This window comes from Oculina patagonica, chromosome 1 (genome assembly GCF_052425735.1).
Source record: "Oculina patagonica isolate OP01 chromosome 1, crgOcupat, whole genome shotgun sequence".
In the NCBI taxonomy this organism is placed as follows: domain Eukaryota; kingdom Metazoa; phylum Cnidaria; class Anthozoa; order Scleractinia; family Oculinidae; genus Oculina; species Oculina patagonica.
The window spans coordinates 41,180,878-41,202,160 of NC_135758.1; the positions used below are offsets into that span (position 1 = coordinate 41,180,878).

The 21,283-nt window shown below is 40.5% G+C and overlaps 1 protein-coding gene across 1 annotated transcript; it reads right to left on the reverse strand.

The window, feature by feature from the left end:
• Nucleotides 1-18: 18 nt before the first annotated feature.
• LOC144630945 (F-box/WD repeat-containing protein 5-like) lies at nucleotides 19-20,145 on the reverse strand. The gene is made up of 3 exons (XM_078489306.1): nucleotides 19,473-20,145; nucleotides 14,938-15,769; nucleotides 19-1,175 (listed from the first exon to the last, which is right to left on the reverse strand). Exons 1-3 carry the CDS (start codon nucleotides 20,053-20,055, stop codon nucleotides 980-982), a joined length of 1,611 nt encoding a protein of 536 aa, XP_078345432.1. The 5' UTR covers nucleotides 20,056-20,145; the 3' UTR covers nucleotides 19-979.
• Between the last annotated feature and the right edge of the window lie 1,138 nt (nucleotides 20,146-21,283).

Below are 21,283 nucleotides of genomic sequence, written 5' to 3' on the forward strand. Positions count from 1 at the left end.
AAGCCCGAAAATAAACGGAACACTGAAAAGACAAGAGGTAAGTTAAGTCAAGTTCTTTGCTTGATTTATTTTATTGAATTAAAATCTTTTGTTTTTCAATTTGCTGACAAATGCTTATTCCTGCAAAGCCATTCGTTTGACATATTCTAGACATAAAAATCATTACTTACCGATGTTGAGTCAGTGCAAATGCAAGAGCAGTTCAAGCGATATTACGTTCACGCGTGTAAGGCAAAACGACTACAGAACCAGGAACGTAAGGTATACGTACACAGGCGCATTTGATGTGTTTTTTATGGTAAACAGTTCATGTATCGCTTGCTTGTGTTTGCGTGCGCTTGCAAATATTTTCAAAATCACCAGATTACTAAAAAGTGCTTGAAGTATGTAGTTTCCTACCCACCCTGGCCGAATTTGGTTCCTTTTGGGGGTAATTTTGGATGTTTATGTTGGTTACATAAACCGAGGCCCTTTTTGGTCGGCTGCTTTTAGTTGTCCAGCTCTGGCCATGGATTTGAATTTCTTAAGGTCGGGATCTGTTTTGCATTTGCAATGATCACACTGAAGCAAGCTCAAATGCAGCCGCAAGCCAAGTGAAAGCCGGAAAATGATATGGATGTTTTCCTTACACTTACAAATGCGCTTGGCTTTGTGCTAGTGTACGCGTGTTTCCACTTGCTTCGCACGAGTGAATCAGACTTGGAACTTAAACCTTCGCTTGAAACGCATTTCTGTTTGTCTCTCTTCCGTCAAACGGACGTTGCTTCCACCACGGCCTGCAAAGATGGCAGGCGCTTGTTGGGATTTTGCACAACTTTCACATAAATGTAATATGTTAAGACTTACGGGCTTGAGCAGGGGTGGTTTTGTCTAAGGTGATCCACGCTATCAAATTATCATTTTACTCAGTTGTTTCTTCGTACATTCCTTCTTTCAGAAATCCAGTTGACTAATCTCCACATATTGCTTTTTCTACGTTTCACTTGTGATTTACTTTTGACAGCTGTCTTGACTTCCACACTCGAATGGTATGATCATCACTGGCACTGACCAACACTTCTTGATTGACAGGGTTAAATGCAACGCAGTTGACTATATCACTGTGTCCCTTTAAAGTGGCCAGTTTGACTCCAAAGTGCCTGTCCCAGATATGGGCACAATGATCCTCAGCTCCACTAGAGAGCAAGAGCAAAATAAGTAGAATTCATTTGGTGTCATTTATAACAAAACATGTTAATGTCTAAGACTGACTGACCTACTTATTTTATATGCTGTAGACTTGCAAATTTGGAGGTTTTGCATCTAACTTATCTATAAATAACATCTAACTTATCTATAAATGAAATTTACGATAACTTATTAAGTAGAAGTCTCTTATTAACCAAGATTGCTCTGGACCATACTGACCCTTGGTCTTTCTGTATACAGACCGAGTGCAGTGAAGTCCGTGCTATCAAGACATTGGGCCGATATTCTCCCAGAACAGCCATCGCCTTCAACAGGAAAATGGTACCCCTTTCACGTACTTACAGTCTAACAGAAGGGATACTGCCACTCTTGTTTTACTATTTCACTAGAATTACCTCTTAAAAAACTCAGATGAATCAACTGTTCAGCGTTTCTGTTTGGAATATTTTGAAAAGTGTTTTAATTTCAAATATCTAAATGACATTTTAAGAGGGCGTCCGTGTTACAACGGACAAGGCACTTTTCGGACCTTCGCCGATTTCCCTGATTTTTTCAGTGTAAGTCGACAATTATATCCCAGTAACAAATATCACATTTATTGGATCAATTCGATATTTTATATTTTTTGCGAGGCGATTTTCAAAGTCACCTCAAAACCATGCAATTCGCCATTGGAGACTCCGTAAACTTGCTATAAATGACGGTCGCTGCCAAAACTTAATTACTCAATTCAACGAGCTGATTATATTACATATTGAAGTTTCATCTTCCCTCGATAGTGTAGAGGTTTAATAATTAAAATCTATTTAAGTCTCGTTAAGTTATGATTTTTTTTTAATTTGACTCCCAACAAACTCCGGAATGTGCAAAGCGCGACATGCCTGTCGTTGAAAGCCATTTTCTCGAATGTGGGACCTGATCTAGAATCGTGCCTATTGTAACTCAAAAGTACTAACACCATAGTAGAAAAGTATGAAATAAAATTTGTGGGCACTCTTTAATGCGCGCCGTACAGAGCTCCACGAATTTCCCAAATATTCGCCATTTTGATCCAATACAAAGAAAACGCTTGAGCGACCGATAAACCAATTCCAGAACCGTAAATGTTTGGAGATGTGTTAAATACTGCTAGAAGTCAGACTGTAAATGGAAAATATTTTTCTTTCGCAGTTCCAACCGTTTTAGCCGATTTCTCGGTATTTTCAACGCTCACAGCAATAAATATATCACTTTCGATCAAGATGCAAATTTCGGCATAAGCCCGTGTTGTCACGGAACATCTGTATACCGCAAACAATTTGCCTAAAAACGTTTTCCAAAGCAATTATTTCCTTCTTACCTGGCCGGGCGATAAGATTCTTTAGGCTTCTATGTAAAACTTTCTTTTTGTTTTTGGCTGTAGAGAAGCTGTTTTCATTTCCCACGCTGCGATAAAACAGTGTTTGTTTTGCCGCAAGACTGACTTGTTCGTTTCAGTCTAATTCAATTAAAACCAGCCAGGCTGCCTAGTTTGTCAAAACCCCGGTTTTTGTTTTCGCTTGGCCTGTTCGAGGGGGACTTTTTCAAGAAAGTTCACGTTCCAAAAAATGCCCTTCTTGTATTGAGTAGAAACTTTCTGATTTGCTGTCGAGGGTGTCGAATAGTTATGCTCCTTGTCTCAAGACTCGCAAATTTCATACAGGTTCCTGATAGAGGGAGGCGGGGGGGTGGGGGTGGGGGTGGGCGATTAGGGGGTGGTAAAGCCGATTTCCCAGCCCTAGCCTATTGTTTTCCCGTATTTTCCAAATCCAAATCCCAGTTCTATCTATTGGTTTTTACTTGTGATTCCCAATCCCAGTGAGCCAAATTCCATTTTCCCAGCAACAATTTGCCCAATCCTATTTCCCATTTTACCCCCTTCTAGCCCTTCCCCATGAACAAACAGTAATAAACAGTTATTTGATGAACATCAAAAGTCTCTGAAGTATTCGAGACATAAAAGTAAAAACACCAACAGTCGGGGCTTTATAATTGGAAGTCATTGTATTGATTTGTTTTTAATAAGATGGTGGCCATTAATTTATCTGTCATAATTAGTGGGCGGGGGCATTAAAGTGTACTCTAAAACAAGAAAATAAATATGTAACACAAATGTGCATTTCGTATTCTATTACTATCGGTAGCAGGGCGTTAAATAGATACGAGGCGTTTATTTCACTTTGACTGTAGATGCGCAGTTTGCTCGCGGATTAAGATAGAAAACAGCGTTTGTGAGTAGGAGACTAATCTAGTCTGCGCCAGGAGAAAAATTCTCTTGTCTGCGCTAATGCAAAGCCTAGAGATATCGTTCATAGTTCGATGCCGATGTCTTCAGCGCCATTAGGGTCAACCATGTTGGCATCGTTTGCCTTTTCGATGTCCGAGTCAAGCAAAAAAAAAAAAATTGCGTGATGTTACGCTGTGGAGCGTTTCCCTGGTTTTTGAGGCGATTCATTTTTTTTTTTTTTTTTTTTTTTTGGGGGGGGGGGGGCGTCTATTAGACACTGGGCGTCTATAAACTTTACACCTGAAGGGAGGTGTTTACTAGATACGAGGTTGTTCGTTTATTTGAGAGTGGACGTTTATTAGACCATATACAAGAAAACGTCGTGTCCTAAGTCTATGCCATGTCTTTCAGGTATATGAAAGGGGTACCTTTTTTTAGTAAAAGGTATACAAAAGGGGAACGATTTCTGTCAAAATGGTTTATAAAAGGGCAAGGGGTTAGAGCTCAGGGCGGGATAGTTTAAACGCTTTTTTTTAAAAAAAATAGAATCGACCACACCTTGTAATGGTCAAGCCCGCACTCAGTCTACTTCACAGCCGTTGGTAACGTCACGCAATGCACCCTCTGGGAGAAGCGTTGCGTGACGATGCAATGAAAGGCGCGCGCCAGTTGGGTTTTCAGTGGTGACTAGCATGCATGACATCATTCGATGATTTTTTTTAAAGGAAGTCAGACTTGTAAAATTAGGGAAGATAGTGGAAATCCTGATTCGGTTTTTGGACCTGCGTCAACTACTAGCGAGGCAAGCAGTATAAAATTGATAAAAAATGAACAGATGATCATACTGTTTTTATAATACGAAAACAAAACTTATCGAAAAACTGACAATGTGGAATTTTCTCACCAAAATCACAAGGAAAGAGATACTTACGTGAACCGACAGCAGTAGTGATCTTGCCAAACAAAACAGATATTTCTTCTGTCATCTGGAAGTTGATTACGTGTCTTCCTGCCACACTTTCAGTCTTCCCAGTATGACCAGGATATTGGCATCGGGCTTTGGTGCTCGCCAGAATCTTCCCAACAAGTGTCTGTGCTTCGGGCAGATGGTCATGCCTGCGAGTTGGCTCGCCGACAAACCGCGAATACCTGCTCTCGCCATGATCAGTTCGGCTTCCGTAACATCGCCGCATTTCGATAAGTGGCAGCTCGACAAATGAGCTGAAATATCCGATTTGCACTCAGAGAGCAACACATGGCTTTCCTCATTCCTACTAGATCCACACGGAGTCTGTAATATGTCGTGAAGAGAGCAATTGGATGCAATAGCTGCCATTTCGTGCAGAAAGGACGCCCAAGGATTTTCTCGAAATTAAACGAAATCGCTGACATTGGTCGGTTTAAATTGAATTAGACTGAAACAAACAAGTAAGTTTGCAAAAACAAACATTGAGTTATCCCAATTATTTGTATTTTATGTATACAATGCTTCAAAGACTATTGATGTTTATAAGATAATTGTAGAACTTGCTTTGCCTCATTGGAGTCCGATAGTTTTCACAAAACACTGCTCTAATATGCAAACAAAACTTGTGCGACGCAAATCAGGGATTTCCCTTGTTTCCACAAGACCAGACTGGAATGTAATTTTTTCGAATAAATCCCTCCGAAAAAAAGCCAAGCAAATAAAAACCCTTTTGGGTACGAAAAAACATCTTCAGAAGCTTACAATTTTTTTAAAAGGTTTTGCAAAGAGAAAAACAAAAAAAGGGGCCGACAGGGGTTTGACAAATAAGGCTTTAATTGAATTAGACTGAAACGAACAAGTCAGACTTGCGGCAAAACAAACATTGTTTTATCGCAGCGTGGGAAATGAAAACAGCTTCTCTACAGCCAAAAACAAAAAGAAAGCTTTTACATGGAAGCCTAAAGAATCTTATCGCCCGGCCAGGTAAGAAGGAAATAATTGCTTTGGAAAACGTTTTTAGACAAATTGTTTGCGGTATGCAGATGTTCCGTGACAACACGGGCTTATGCCGAAATTTACATATTGATCGAAAGGGATATATTTATTGCTGTGAGCGTTGAAAATACCGAGAAATCGGTTAAAACGGTTGGAACTGCGAAAGAAAAATATTTTCCATTTACAGTCTGACTTCTAGTAGTATTTAACACATCTCCAAACATTTACGGTTCTGGAATTAATTTATCGGTCGCTCAAGCGTTTTCTTTGTTTTGGATCAAAATGGCGAATATTTGGGAAATTCGTGGAGCTCTGTACGGCGCGCAGTAAAGAGTGCCCACAAATTTTATTTCATACTTTTCTATAATGGTGTTAGTACTTTTGACTTACAATAGACACGATTCTAGATCAGGTCCCACATTCGAGAAAATGGCTTTCAACGACAAGGGCGATTAGGGGGTGGTAAAGCCGATTTCCCAGCCCTAGCCTATTGTTTTCCCGTATTTTCCAAATCCAAATCCCAGTTCTATCTATTGGTTTTTACTTGTGATTCCCAATCCCAGTGAGCCAAATTCCATTTTCCCAGCAACAATTTGCCCAATCCTATTTCCCATTTTACCCCCTTCTAGCCCTTCCCCATGAACAAACAGTAATAAACAGTTATTTGATGAACATCAAAAGTCTCTGAAGTATTCGAGACATAAAAGTAAAAACACCAACAGTCGGGGCTTTATAATTGGAAGTCATTGTATTGATTTGTTTTTAATAAGATGGTGGCCATTAATTTATCTGTCATAATTAGTGGGCGGGGGCATTAAAGTGTACTCTAAAACAAGAAAATAAATATGTAACACAAATGTGCATTTCGTATTCTATTACTATCGGTAGCAGGGCGTTAAATAGATACGAGGCGTTTATTTCACTTTGACTGTAGATGCGCAGTTTGCTCGCGGATTAAGATAGAAAACAGCGTTTGTGAGTAGGAGACTAATCTAGTCTGCGCCAGGAGAAAAATTCTCTTGTCTGCGCTAATGCAAAGCCTAGAGATATCGTTCATAGTTCGATGCCGATGTCTTCAGCGCCATTAGGGTCAACCATGTTGGCATCGTTTGCCTTTTCGATGTCCGAGTCAAGCAAAAAAAAAAAAAATTGCGTGATGTTACGCTGTGGAGCGTTTCCCTGGTTTTTGAGGCGATTCATTTTTTTTTTTTTTTTTTTTTTGGGGGGGGGGGGGGCGTCTATTAGACACTGGGCGTCTATAAACTTTACACCTGAAGGGAGGTGTTTACTAGATACGAGGTTGTTCGTTTATTTGAGAGTGGACGTTTATTAGACCATATACAAGAAAACGTCGTGTCCTAAGTCTATGCCATGTCTTTCAGGTATATGAAAGGGGTACCTTTTTTTAGTAAAAGGTATACAAAAGGGGAACGATTTCTGTCAAAATGGTTTATAAAAGGGCAAGGGGTTAGAGCTCAGGGCGGGATAGTTTAAACGCTTTTTTTTAAAAAAAATAGAATCGACCACACCTTGTAATGGTCAAGCCCGCACTCAGTCTACTTCACAGCCGTTGGTAACGTCACGCAATGCACCCTCTGGGAGAAGCGTTGCGTGACGATGCAATGAAAGGCGCGCGCCAGTTGGGTTTTCAGTGGTGACTAGCATGCATGACATCATTCGATGATTTTTTTTAAAGGAAGTCAGACTTGTAAAATTAGGGAAGATAGTGGAAATCCTGATTCGGTTTTTGGACCTGCGTCAACTACTAGCGAGGCAAGCAGTATAAAATTGATAAAAAATGAACAGATGATCATACTGTTTTTATAATACGAAAACAAAACTTATCGAAAAACTGACAATGTGGAATTTTCTCACCAAAATCACAAGGAAAGAGATACTTACGTGAACCGACAGCAGTAGTGATCTTGCCAAACAAAACAGATATTTCTTCTGTCATCTGGAAGTTGATTACGTGTCTTCCTGCCACACTTTCAGTCTTCCCAGTATGACCAGGATATTGGCATCGGGCTTTGGTGCTCGCCAGAATCTTCCCAACAAGTGTCTGTGCTTCGGGCAGATGGTCATGCCTGCGAGTTGGCTCGCCGACAAACCGCGAATACCTGCTCTCGCCATGATCAGTTCGGCTTCCGTAACATCGCCGCATTTCGATAAGTGGCAGCTCGACAAATGAGCTGAAATATCCGATTTGCACTCAGAGAGCAACACATGGCTTTCCTCATTCCTACTAGATCCACACGGAGTCTGTAATATGTCGTGAAGAGAGCAATTGGATGCAATAGCTGCCATTTCGTGCAGAAAGGACGCCCAAGGATTTTCTCGAAATTAAACGAAATCGCTGACATTGGCCGGTTTAAATTGAATTAGACTGAAACAAACAAGTAAGTTTGCAAAAACAAACATTGAGTTATCCCAATTATTTGTATTTTATGTATACAATGCTTCAAAGACTATTGATGTTTATAAGATAATTGTAGAACTTGCTTTGCCTCATTGGAGTCCGATAGTTTTCACAAAACACTGCTCTAATATGCAAACAAAACTTGTGCGACGCAAATCAGGGATTTCCCTTGTTTCCACAAGACCAGACTGGAATGTAATTTTTTCGAATAAATCCCTCCGAAAAAAAGCCAAGCAAATAAAAACCCTTTTGGGTACGAAAAAACATCTTCAGAAGCTTACAATTTTTTTAAAAGGTTTTGCAAAGAGAAAAACAAAAAAAGGGGCCGACAGGGGTTTGACAAATAAGGCTTTAATTGAATTAGACTGAAACGAACAAGTCAGACTTGCGGCAAAACAAACATTGTTTTATCGCAGCGTGGGAAATGAAAACAGCTTCTCTACAGCCAAAAACAAAAAGAAAGCTTTTACATGGAAGCCTAAAGAATCTTATCGCCCGGCCAGGTAAGAAGGAAATAATTGCTTTGGAAAACGTTTTTAGACAAATTGTTTGCGGTATGCAGATGTTCCGTGACAACACGGGCTTATGCCGAAATTTACATATTGATCGAAAGGGATATATTTATTGCTGTGAGCGTTGAAAATACCGAGAAATCGGCTAAAACGGTTGGAACTGCGAAAGAAAAATATTTTCCATTTACAGTCTGACTTCTAGTAGTATTTAACACATCTCCAAACATTTACGGTTCTGGAATTAATTTATCGGTCGCTCAAGCGTTTTCTTTGTTTTGGATCAAAATGGCGAATATTTGGGAAATTCGTGGAGCTCTGTACGGCGCGCAGTAAAGAGTGCCCACAAATTTTATTTCATACTTTTCTATAATGGTGTTAGTACTTTTGACTTACAATAGACACGATTCTAGATCAGGTCCCACATTCGAGAAAATGGCTTTCAACGACAGGCATGTCGCGCTTTGCACATTCCGGAGTTCGTTGGGAGTCAAATTAAAAAAATCATAACTTAACGAAACTTAAATAGATTTCAATTATTAAACCTCTACACTATCGAGGGAAGATGAAACTTCAATATGTAAAATAATCAGCTCGTTGAATTGAGTAATAAAGTTTTGGCAGCGACCGTCATTTATAGCAAGTTTACGGAGTCTCCAATGGCGAATTGCATGGTTTTGAGGTGACTTTGAAAATCGCCTCGCAAAAAATATAAAATATCGAATTGATCCAAATAAATGTGATATTTGTTACTGGGATATAATTGTCGACTTTCACTGAAAAAATCAGGGAAATCGGTGAAGGTCCGAAAAGTGCCTTGTCCGTTGTAACACGGACGCCCTCTCAATTTGACCCTAGCTTTTGTAAATAAAACTCATGAAATCACTACCCTTATACCTACATCCTGAAAAAGGTACTCCTTTTGGGCAGAGCGTACCCATATAGTCCATTATAGGGACTTCCCCAGGGTGTTATCTTTACCCTCTGCCGATATTTAAGTAGTAGATAAAATATGAGCGGGAGATCTGTATGGGCGTTTACAATGGCGAGCCGATAGGCGAGCCATTGTAAACGCCCATACAGATCGGACGCGAATATTTTATTCTAGTTGTGAAATGAAAACAATAAATTGAATGCAAAGTATTATTATGCGAATCAGTAGAGATCTGTATCAAAAGTTAATGAATACTAATTAGCTGAGCAGGAGTTTGTATCAAAAGTTAATTCTATTGATTGATTTGTATGGGGGTTTACAGCTGTGTACATGTGATCTGAATACTGTGCTGGGATTGGTTTGCACCCTCATGAATTATTAATGAATTTTACAAGTTGTAGATAAAATATGAGCGGGAGATCTGTATGGGCGTTTACAATGGCGAGCCGATAGGCGAGCCATTGTTAACGGCCATACAGATCGGACACGAATATTTATTCTACTTGTGAAATGAAAACAACAAATTGAATGCAAAGTATTGTTACGCAAATCAGTAGAGATCTGTATTAAAAGTTCAGTAATGAATACTAATTAGCTGAGCAGGAGCTTGTATCAAGAGTTAATTCTATTGTTTGATTTGTATTGGGGTTTACAGTTGTGTAGATGTGATCTGAATGGTACTGGGATTGGTTTGCACCCGCATGAATATTTAATGAATTTTACAATTTACACTAAAAAGGTCAAAGTCCTCCTGTACATGTAGACGTTCTTTACTCTAATCCAGGGCTGTATTGTATTTTAGCCCGCGCTTGGCATTATGAGCATGCGTACTTACGCGCGTTCTGTACCATGTGCTTTGATTCGCAATAAACCAAATACATGACAGTGGCGACGAGGATGAAGTCGGAGGAAAACGTCGAAAATACGACAGCTATCGGGAGGATAGAGAGTTTTGATGAGATACAAGACAAATGGGAAACTTATGCAGAATGTGTGGAACAGTTTTTCTTAGCAAACAACATCGATGAGGGCCACCAAGTGCCGACCTTGTTAAGCTGGATCGAGAGCAAAACATACACAATGTGGAGGGACCTCCTTTCACCAGATAAACCAGCCACCAAGCGCTAACGCTTTCATTTGTTCAAACGAAATCAACGAGAAGGAGAAACCATGCTGCCTTGCGTAGCAGAACTGGAGAAACTAGTGACTCGCTACAACTTTGGCGCGAGCATTAACGAAGCTTTACGGGATAAATTGCATGGTCTGTGGCCTTCAAAATGTGCAGATACAGAGGCGTTTGCTTTCAGAATCAAAACTGAAATATTCCAAGGCTTTGGAGATAGCCGTAGTGATGGAATATGCCGCTCGTGATGCTTCGGGAATTGCACAGTGAGATGCACGCAGAACCTCGAGTTGACAAGATCTCAGATAACACCAAACCACAGCCACCGTCGCCGCCAAACCCCACGCCCAAAGTTTGCTATCGATGCGAAGGAGACTCGCACGCATCACACAATTGCAGATTCAAGGACCAGGCATGTTATCATTGAGGAAAGGTGGGCCATATTTCCAGAGTTTGTAACTCAAGACGACGACGTAAGTCAAAGCAACCACCCAAAACACCTCAAAACACTCAAGTCCATACTGTTCAGTACAGTGGAAGAGATGAATTTGTGTGTGGGCACTGCAGCCCGACTGCAACGTTATGCCTTGTTCCCGGCGGGCTTTGATTACACCATTAAATACAAGAACACTAAGGTTCACAGTAATGCCGATGGTCTTTCCTGCCTACCACTTGTAAAGGAAGCCAGAGATGAAGACGTTGTCGACCCTGTGGGTGTATTTAATTTGATGCAGTTTGATCCACTGCCAGTCACAGTGGATAACGTTAGGCGAGAAACACAGAGAGACCCTGTTTAGGCTCAAGTGCATGAGATGACCAGTAAAGGTTGGCCACACAACCATGATCCTGCACTCAACCTCTATTTTGTTCGCAAAGTTACAATCAGGCTGTCTGATGTGGGGAATAAGAGTCGTAGTGCCTCCAAAGTTGCGCCCTCAAGTTCTCGAGGAACTTCATCAGGTACATATGGGAGTCCTGAAGATGAAGGCCCTAGCCCGAAGTTACATCTGGTGGTCAGCAATAGACAAGGACATTGAACTGACTGTCAAGTCCTGTTCAGGTTGCGAACTAACACAGAGAGAGCCCAGTACAGTACCGGTACACCCATGGGAGTGGCCTTCGTCCCCCTGGCATTCACATTGATTTTGCAGGTCCGTTCCTCAACAGCATGTTCTTGGTGGTAGTGGATGCAAATTCAAGATGGCTAGAGACAGAATGACTAGTACAATCTCAGAGAATACTTCTGAAGTCCTTCAGAAGTTATTTGCCAGATATGGAATACCAGCTCAGTTGGTAAGCGATAACGGGTCGCAATTTACATCAGAAGAGTTTCAGCAATTCCTTAAGAGAAACGGAGTCAAACACATCACTTCAGCACCTTACCACCCTGCCATCAACGGGCTGGTGGAACGCGGTGTGGGGAGCTTCAAAAGTGCGATGAAGAGCGAAACTAAAGTGAAATCCTTGAGCCTTAAGTGGCAAGATTTTTCCTCGCTTATCGGAACACTCCCAACTCAACCACTGGAAAGCCACCATCCTAGTTGTTCTTGGGAAGAAGATTACGCACTCAACTGGACCTGTTAAGACCGGATCGCAGCATCCAGATACACAACCGTCAGATAAACCAGTCTGTCTCCAAGGGTGGTTCTGTAACGGGGCATTTTTCCATTGACTAGAGAGCAATAGCACGAAATTACAATGGAAGTCAAAGTGGGTACCAGGTATTGTGCGTGCGCAACTAGAGCCCCTGTCTTATGAAGTGGAAATTGGGCCTAACTTAGTTTGGCGTCAAATCAAAGATTCCAATGTTCCTGTTGCAGAAAACCACATACCAGTTATCTAGCCGTTGCTGTTCCCGCCCCCAGTAGAGTACCATGGTGTCCAAGTAGCTGAGCCACCTGAGCAGACAGAAGCTGCATGCCCCACAGGAAACAGGTTATCAGCCATCCGATGCAGCGGCTAAACCTTCAGTTGACAGCCCTCAGAGCCAGATTGAACATGTTCCTGTTCCCTACCAGAGAGCGGAAGCCCCCAGCTCGAATGGACCTTTGAACATTGAGAATAGCATGTTGTGTTGGACGTTTTATTCAGAAACTTTTGGGGTACGAGCCTGGCCTAAGGGGGAGGAGTTGTAGTGTATTAAGCCAGCGGTTGACATTATGAGCATGCGCACTTATGCGCGTTCGGTACCATGTGATTTGATTCGCAATAATCCAAATACATAACAAGGGCTTTTAGTGTCTCCTGCCAAAATATGGGGCTAAATACATGTAAAGGGTCTTTATGTACATACAGGGTTAATATAGGTAAATTGTTAAAGAAATATTTAACCATTATCCTGCAAAATCGCGCGGAATGTCGCCTGATACTTAGACGAAAACGCCGTAGGCCAAGTTGGCTAAAATCAGACGATATTTCGCAAGATTGAGCAGGATAATTGTTTTCTTATTCAACAAATTGTCAACAAAACAAATTTTGCAGATAGAAAAACTGAAATTATGCAGCGCTTTACAAGATTTCGGATGAATCTTCGCATCTACGTATATCGCAGGATATCTGTCATGTACGGATGACAGATGACGTTAACATTTTGACCATATATGGGCAGCGCGCGCATTTGTTGAATAATAAAGGGCAATATAGGGATTTTTTAAAAAAATATTTTCAACATGTATAGAGCAAAAAGGTACTTTTAATTGATCTTTATAGCCCAACAGTAGTCATACTTACATTGTAGTACACTTACTGGTTTGTTGATTACTTCACACAGGAAGCCACCCCAAGGGGTGGGGGATTGGTGTTGCAATGTCCCATTGCTTCTGAGGACTGATGTCCCCTAACCAACTGCTGTAAATGTTGCTTTTTTGGTTATAGATGGTTAAGCTTGCTTTCGCTTTCCATCATTCAAAGTTCTTTTATGTCGCATCTTAGCAGTTTGTGTCACGGTGTGGTTATTGATTAGAGCCAGATGTTCATTAAACCTGTGCCTGGCTTGGGGTTCTGGGGAAATTTTAACAATCTGAGCACTCAGAGATGCCATTTGCTGCACCCTGGGTCACTTACCATGCAATTTTTATTTCTCGTAAAGTCGCCAGCCAATTGTTTTTAACTATTGGGAAATGCACACAACTTTCCAATGTCACTGTCATTTTTAAGTATTTAACATGTTGCTGTCGCATTTCCGTCCCGTTATCATGTTGCTTGTGACTGTTGAGTAATTCCTGTGTCGCGTGTCGCTTTTGCCCTTCTCGGCCTTTTCGTTACATCCACCATCGCAAGGTTAATCATCCCCTTATCAAAATTTTTCTGGTTTATTTTAAATAAGACTTATCAAATGACCATAATCAGGATTTTTAGCATTATATTTCATGCAGAGCGTGTCATGAAAGAGATGGCTATGAAGCAGCTCCACGGTCATCTCTTTTATGACATGCTGTGCGTGAAATATAACGCATTGGTGACTAGGTTTGTTGAAGGTGGAATTGGAATTTGGAATGTTTCCAACTTCCACCACAAAAACGGTTTTTGTGGTGAGAGTAAAAGTGAAAATGATGCATACAAGATTTCCCTTCATATTATAAATTTCATAATTTTCAGGGCAATGAAAATGTCAGATTTCACGGATTTCAGAGTGTAGCTGACAGAGGTCCTTTACATTATAGGGATTATAGGGTTTTCTAAACTATAAAGGGGGATTGAAAAAATACAGAAAATATAGGCACGCTTGAAGCCCTGCTAATCACAAAGTAAGTACTTCGTGAGAAGCTAACACATTGGAAATATTAGAGGCTTAAAATGATTCGGGGAAGGGGGGAGTACTCTCTATAATAGCCTATACTGAGAGGCTCTGCCCAAAAGGGGTACCTTTTTCATGCTTCAGGTATATAAATAGGGATTTCACAAGTTTAAGTATGTGAAAGGGTAGGGGTATCAGTAATTAAGGTATTGATAACACATTCTGAATGTATGCACATTATGGCTGTATCATTTTAATTTATTAAAAACTACCAGAAGTTCAGAACTTTTGACGCTACATAAAATCACAATAAGACTTCCTGTTTGAGGTAATATATGCCAGACTCCGGATCGAGTGGTAGACACTTTACACTGATAGTGCCTCTATCCACGCAGGTGTATAAATGGGTACCGGCGAATTTTCTGCTGGGGGGTAACCCTCGAATGGACTAGCATCCCATCCAGGGGGAAGTAGAAATACTCCTAGCTGCTTAATGCTACAGAAACCAGGATAAGCTCCGGCCTGATGAGGACTTGGCACGTATCAGCCTGTCGTATGGAGGCTTTACCTTTACCTTTATATGAGAGGGGTACCTTTTGTCAGTGAAAGGTATACGAAAAGGGTGCCTTATCTGTCAAAATGGTATATAAAAGGGTAAGGGGTTGGACCTCAGGGTTGAGCCTCCCCGTACAAAACTTTTTGAGTAGTCCCTGGGATAATGATCAGGCGTTGGGAGGCACAGTGGCCTTATGGTTAGTGTGGTGGACTCAGATTTAAGCAGTCCAGGTTCGGGTACCATTTACTAATAAGAAGGACTTACCTAGCAACCAGCTTGTCAGCAACATCCAGATTAATATAGGCACAATCACACTTGCCACTATTGGCCAAGTGACCGTTATGAACACCAACAAGCTCATATGTGGACAAACTGTAAACTTGTAATGTTATATCATTGGAGATGTCTGGATGCTGCTGGTCTAATAAATTGCCAAATTCATCACTTTGATGTTGGAATTGGCGGCAGTTAACATAAAGGAATTGATGATCTGGTGATAAACTCATTCCAATTATATGTCCATTGGTTTCAATGCAATGGTCTGGTCTGGAGCAGGATGCAAAGGAATCAGCAGGCATTTCACTGCACTGCTCTTGCCCATTTTTTGCACAACTTTCCCTCACTGCTGCTAAGCTATTTAATCCTCCATGGCAGAGATCTGTAGGTAGTCTTAACCATTTTAACATGATTTGATGAGGTAGGACATGGGATACAGTGCTATAAGTAAAGATGAGGCAAACACGGTCATCCCTCTGCAATGTGGTGGAGGCGTAAGTGGCTTGTGAACTAATGTTTGGCCTTGCTACAAGAACAAATTTTACTGACCAAGCAAGCATTGCATGACTAATAACTTGAGCAAGCATTGATTTGGTTTGACTTGTTTGATTTTCTGGTGATTCTGCAACAAAATTTGCCCAAAGTTGGGAAAGAAATTGCTTGTGGCCATCATTCTCGGCAGGTTCCATTTCGTTAAGTGTTCCTGATACATAACATCTCTCAGTTAACCAATCTCCGAACAAATAGTCAGGTTCAATACTATTACTTCGAAAGAAACTAGCCATAGAAGATCCCTGGAGCTTGTATATAAAAATTTCACCTGAAAACCCCCAAAAACATGTTTTAATTAAAGCAATCCAAAAAGATTATAATGAAATTGAAAGAAAACTACTTACAATTAATATACATGTATTATACGTGACTTGTGTATATGCTAACGGACATTTTTACTCATGCACAATCTTATTGGTTTTTAAAACACATCAAATGGCACAGACAAAACTGGAATAGATCTAATGGTTATTGATATCCCCCAACTGATATTCTCCATGCAGTTTCTAAAATTCTTGTTGTTTGCAAGCTCTGAATTTTTAAAAGTAAGGCCAAATAGTAAGGTGATGAGAACTGAATGCCAATTAACCCATAAAGGGCAGCGTTGTGTAAAAAGTATTGAAGGATACTTATAAACCCAATATGCCTCAATTTGATTGGAATGTATTAAAAATGCTTTTGAAATGCATAAACAAGTAAAAACAAAGAATAATTAAAACGTCAGACGTTTCGGCGACCTCATGACGCCATTACCAAGGGTTCAAATGATAGGATAGGATAGGATAGGATAGGATAGGATAGGATAGGATAGGATAGGATAGGATGGGATGGGATAGGATGGGATGGGATGGGATGGGATGGGATGGGATGGGATGGGATGAGAAGGGATGGGATGAGAAGGGATAGCATGAGGGTAGGGTAGGGTAGGGTAGGGAAGGAAAGGAAAGGAAAGGAAAGAAAAGGAAAGGAAGGGGTGGAATGGGATGGGATGGGATGGGAAGGGAAGGGAAGAAAAGGGATAGCATAGGATAGGATAGGATAGGATAGGATAGGATAGGATAGGATAGATAGGATAGGATAGGATAGGATAGGATAAAATAGGATAGGATAGGATTGGATAGCATAGGATAGGATAGGATTGGATAGGATAGGATAGGATTGAATAGGATAGGATAGGATAGGATAGGATAGGATAGGATAGGATAGGATAGGACAGGACAGGACAGGACAGGATAGGATAGGATAGGATAGGATAGGATAGGAAAGGAAAGGAAAGGAAAGGAAAGGAAAGGAAAGGAAAGGAAAGGAAAGGAAAGGATAGGATAGGATAGGATAGGATAGGATAGGATAGGATAGGATAGGATGGATAAGATAGGATAGGAAAGGAAAGGAAAGGAAAGGAAAGGATTGGATAGGATAGGATAAGATAACTTGTATTTGTCTATCGAAAAATTGTGCTATCTTTGAGTCCAATTGTTTATCAGAACTTGAAAGGACCACCCACAAATTTCATTTGCACAACCCCATGTACATAATGCTACAATTGGTGATTTTTGTTTACCTAACTTTGCCTAGGAGGGTTACTGCTTAAAAGTTTTGGTGGTGTCCTACCTGGTTCTCTAAATCCTGATCCTATTTGAGTTCAAAATATGATCACACCTGGCCATTTGCACATCTGAAGAGATTTTGGACTTAATTATATTGAGTGATATCATTGATTTACTTATCTTTCTGTCTTGAGATGAAAAGCCCAAGCTTACCGCACGATCAAGAAAATTTCAAATTTTGCTTGCTTGCCGGCAGACTTGCATGCTTGTCTTAGTTTTCATGTTTTTTATGATAAAGTGGGCAGACAGCCTGCCTGGGCCCTTGCCCATTGAGAAAGTAAGAATAAACCATGATAAGCCTGCGAGCTGGCTCGCATATGTGAGAGTCCTGTGGCCCCCTGACAATACCAAGTTCCAGACCTAAATGGCAAAATCTGTGACCAATTTCAGACCAATACAGGTTGAAAACCTTACTCTTAGGGGGAGCATATACCCTATATTAAGCTTAGAAGTAGGGAAATATCAATGTTTCTCCTTGTTCCCTAGATCTCCTGCTCGCCGGAATGAACTAAAGCCACAGTTTTTGTAAGAAAAGTTGCTACAATCGTTTAAATACCAACTTAATTTGGCTTTCAATACACTCACACTATATCAGTCGAGGGAACAAGTGCCAGTTGATGGCGACATCACTTCTCCAGGAAGTGACTGAGCCCATGGTTTTTATCCCAGAAGCAACATGACATATTGAGACGTGCGACTGCTTTCGGAGTACTCGTCAGCGCTCGCGCTAGTTTTTGATTGGATAAAATAATTTGGAAATTCTTCGAGTGCTTCAATGAATATTTGCCAAATCTGGCACTTTTAAAACCCCCCGACTGGGGAAAACAACTGTCTAAGGGTGCATTTCTTTGGGAAAATCCAAATCCAGATTCTTTTATCCAAAAACGGATTTTGCGTTTCTTTACCTATATCCGAAAATGGGTTAATCTCAGATCAATGATCTGAAGAATCCACGATCTGAGTGGATACATCAGGTCATATCTAAATCCAGATTTTTAGGATTCATGATCCGTGTGTCTCTTTGGGAAAGGATTCTAAAAAACAAGTACATTGGCCCAGCGGTCATTGCTGTGAAATAGAGGCTCCCACTTTGAGAACCACTGTCATACGGTAGGTTTTCAGGTGCTTATTTTGATTACAATACAAAAATAATTCACGATAAAACTGGAAATGGTTGCTTGTTCAGTATGGGGTGTCGTTTAAGAATGGATGGAGGTTTTCTAAAACAGCCACCATGTGCCTACGGAAGTTGTATCCTTTTGAAATTGTCACAGTTGAAGTTTGCTTTGATCATTTCTCAAACATTCTTCACTCTTCGCCACATTATGCGTAAGGCTAAAGAAGAACTATATTGATGTGTGATTTTTGTGAAAGATTTTGTATGCTGAAATGATTTCAGCAAGGATACATTTAATGGAAAATAAATTGGTGCTGATATTTTATGTAATTCTGTGTGAAATGTGTTTATGGGATTGTCATGGCTAAAAATCCATTTTTGGATTCTACATTTCTTTGGGTGCAAAGTATCTGTGTGATCTGAGATCAATGATCCAATTTTGGATTTTCCCAAAGAAATGCACCCTAAATTCACCCGTAAAATGACGTAAACAAATGATGACGCTATTAAAAACGCATCGCCTACAATTAATGCTACAATTCTTTGGGTGCAAAGTATCTGTGTGATCTGAGATCAATGATCCAATTTTGGATTTTCCCAAAGAAACGCACCCTAAATTCACCCGTAAAATGATGTAAACAAATGATGACGCTATTAAAAACGCATCGCGTACAATTAATGGTAAGTGAATGTACTTTTAATTTACAAATTTATTTAGAATAAGTCAGAGAAGGCAGTTTTTTAAAATTAACAAATTTAGAACGAGTAAAAGAAGGTAATATCTCGCACTACAAATTTCTTAGTTCTTTACAGAAATCGCGTCATTTACACCATTTTGCAGGTGCATTTAGACAGTTGTTTTCCCTATATAGCGCGTCCCTTAAAATTAACAAAAGCCCTTAATGTGCGGTTCCTGAAAATATCCATACTCCCCCCACAGAAGGGATTGGAAATTTTGGCGAGGAGGGTGGTGGTGGTGGTGGACGGTCACAAAGAGTCGACCCCAAACTTTAAAGCAATGTATGAAGCTATAAATTGGAATTTCCAGAGGGCAAATCCCTTCCATGGGAGGGGGGGGGGGTATGGATATTTTCTGGAACCACACAATGGCCATTTCCCTCTATGGCGCGCGCCTGCAGGGAATCACGGTAGTTGTATTAATCATTGCTAAGTCTTGTGCAGGTTTTGATGAATCCAACGACCATGATTCCCTGCAGGCACGTGCCATAGAGTTGAAAACCACTAACCTATTTTCTGTTGTTTCTTGGTAATCCCCGATACAAGAAGCAACGTGTCGCTTGCATTGAACTCACAGAAACAAACATATTCCCAATCGTGCTGTTGAAAATTTGTCTTCTGTGCAATACTAACTCGACTGCAATCATCTACACGCCACAGAATCACACTACAATCTTTGGAACATGAAGCCAATAGTTGGCCATCATGAGAAAACGCGACATGATAAACTTCATCAGTATGTTCCTTGAGCATTTGGCTTTCCAAAAACGGTGTTTCAACGTGGATCCTTTGATACTCTGCCAACCAAGAAGAAGATGAATTCGGAAGCTCGATGTTCTTGCTGCTTGCTACGTTGAATAAAGTATCTTGAAGAAAGGATTTCCAGAGCAATTCGTCCTTCGACACGCGATGCCAATTTCGACAGACTTCACCCGCAAGCAGAACTTCTTTGGGAGAAAGAAAGCAAAAGATATGCAAAAGAATATTATCTGGGAGATCAGCCCAAACAGATTTCTCCAGCGATCCTTCTGAGAGCAATGGAATAGTTTCTGTGATAATGGCAGTTTTCAAAGTCTCGAGAGAGAGCGACATTTTCTATACGGCCTTCTTCAACGAAATAACGCTTGATCATCAATTGAATGCGTGCCAGTATTGGGGGTATTTCCGTGTTCCGTGCCGCCATGTTTGTTTTGGTTGGTTCCAGTCCACCCACATATCGCGGGGATATCGCGGGCCGCGGGAGGCCGCGGGCAAGTGGCAACCGGCGTTTCTTGGCGTGGCGGGAAATCGCATTGTCAAGGTCTGTTGTGGCAAGGAAATTTCAAAACGACTGTAAAACGCGAAGGTTAAAGTTTTTATTTTGAGCTCTATTTTAATATGTCAATGTCGACAAATAAGAGTATAGAAAATTCATTTTCAAGGATACAGAGCACAAGCGGTCTACGAAGGGAAAAAAGAGAGAAAAAACAAGCGAAAAAGAAGCAAAGAGCAGCGACAACAAGAGCATGAAAGGCCCCAAGAAAATTGACAGAAAAGCAGCGAAGAGCAACAAGAATACAACGAGAAGGGCTCGGTTAAATAGGCAAACAAATGGAAAACAACAGCGAAAAAAGGGAAAAGGCCCGGCAAAAGAGGCAGAGAAGTACCGAAGAGCCAGGAGTAAAAAGTGAAAGAAGGACCAACTGAGGAAAAAAAGAATTTAGGATATAACCCAGAAACATAGAAACCAGGCGAAGAAAAAGAGAGAAGTGTTCGAAAGGTAAGACGTGAGCCTAAGTTAAAAAAAGAATGGCACTATTATTTTTGCCATTAGTGTTTAACAAATCTTAGATCGGATGAATCATTCTAGTGAAATTAAGTCTACCGATCGCCACAGACAAAGTATAATTGTAATTTAACCAGAATTATCTCACCGCTGCCGGATCTGGAAAATGTGGTAGGGATACAGGAGGGTCTCAATGGGGTGGTGCCTTTTACGGTTAACGGTTAAAAGTTTGGCTTTTTTACGGCTAACGGTTTATTTTTGCCATTACAGTTAACAGAAGTTAAATATTAATTTCAATTGTTTTTAAAAGTTAAAAATTAATCTCCATTTATAAAAAAACATTGAAAATACAGGGGATAAAACGGTACTTCTTTGTTACCTTAAATAGTTTTCATTTTTTGCTAATATATATATATATATATATAGATTACTCCATAAAAATGCGACGTACGGATTTTTATTCACGAGTTGCAAAACTTTGGAAAAACGAACGAGTGAGCGAAGCGAACGAGTGAGTTTTCCAAAGTTTTGCAACGTGTATAAAAATCCGTACAG

Bases quoted from the DNA above. Each gene is read 5' to 3' on its own strand.
- LOC144630945 (XM_078489306.1), bottom strand. From the start codon at position 20,055: ATGTCGCTCTCTCTCGAGACTTTGAAAACTGCCATTATCACAGAAACT. The intron at 15,770-19,472 runs GTTAGTGGTTTT...GGGGGTTTTCAG, and splicing joins CAAGAAACAACAGAAAATAG to GTGAAATTTTTATATACAAG. The intron at 1,176-14,937 runs GTAAGTCCTTCT...CTTGCTCTCTAG, and splicing joins GCTGACAAGCTGGTTGCTAG to TGGAGCTGAGGATCATTGTG.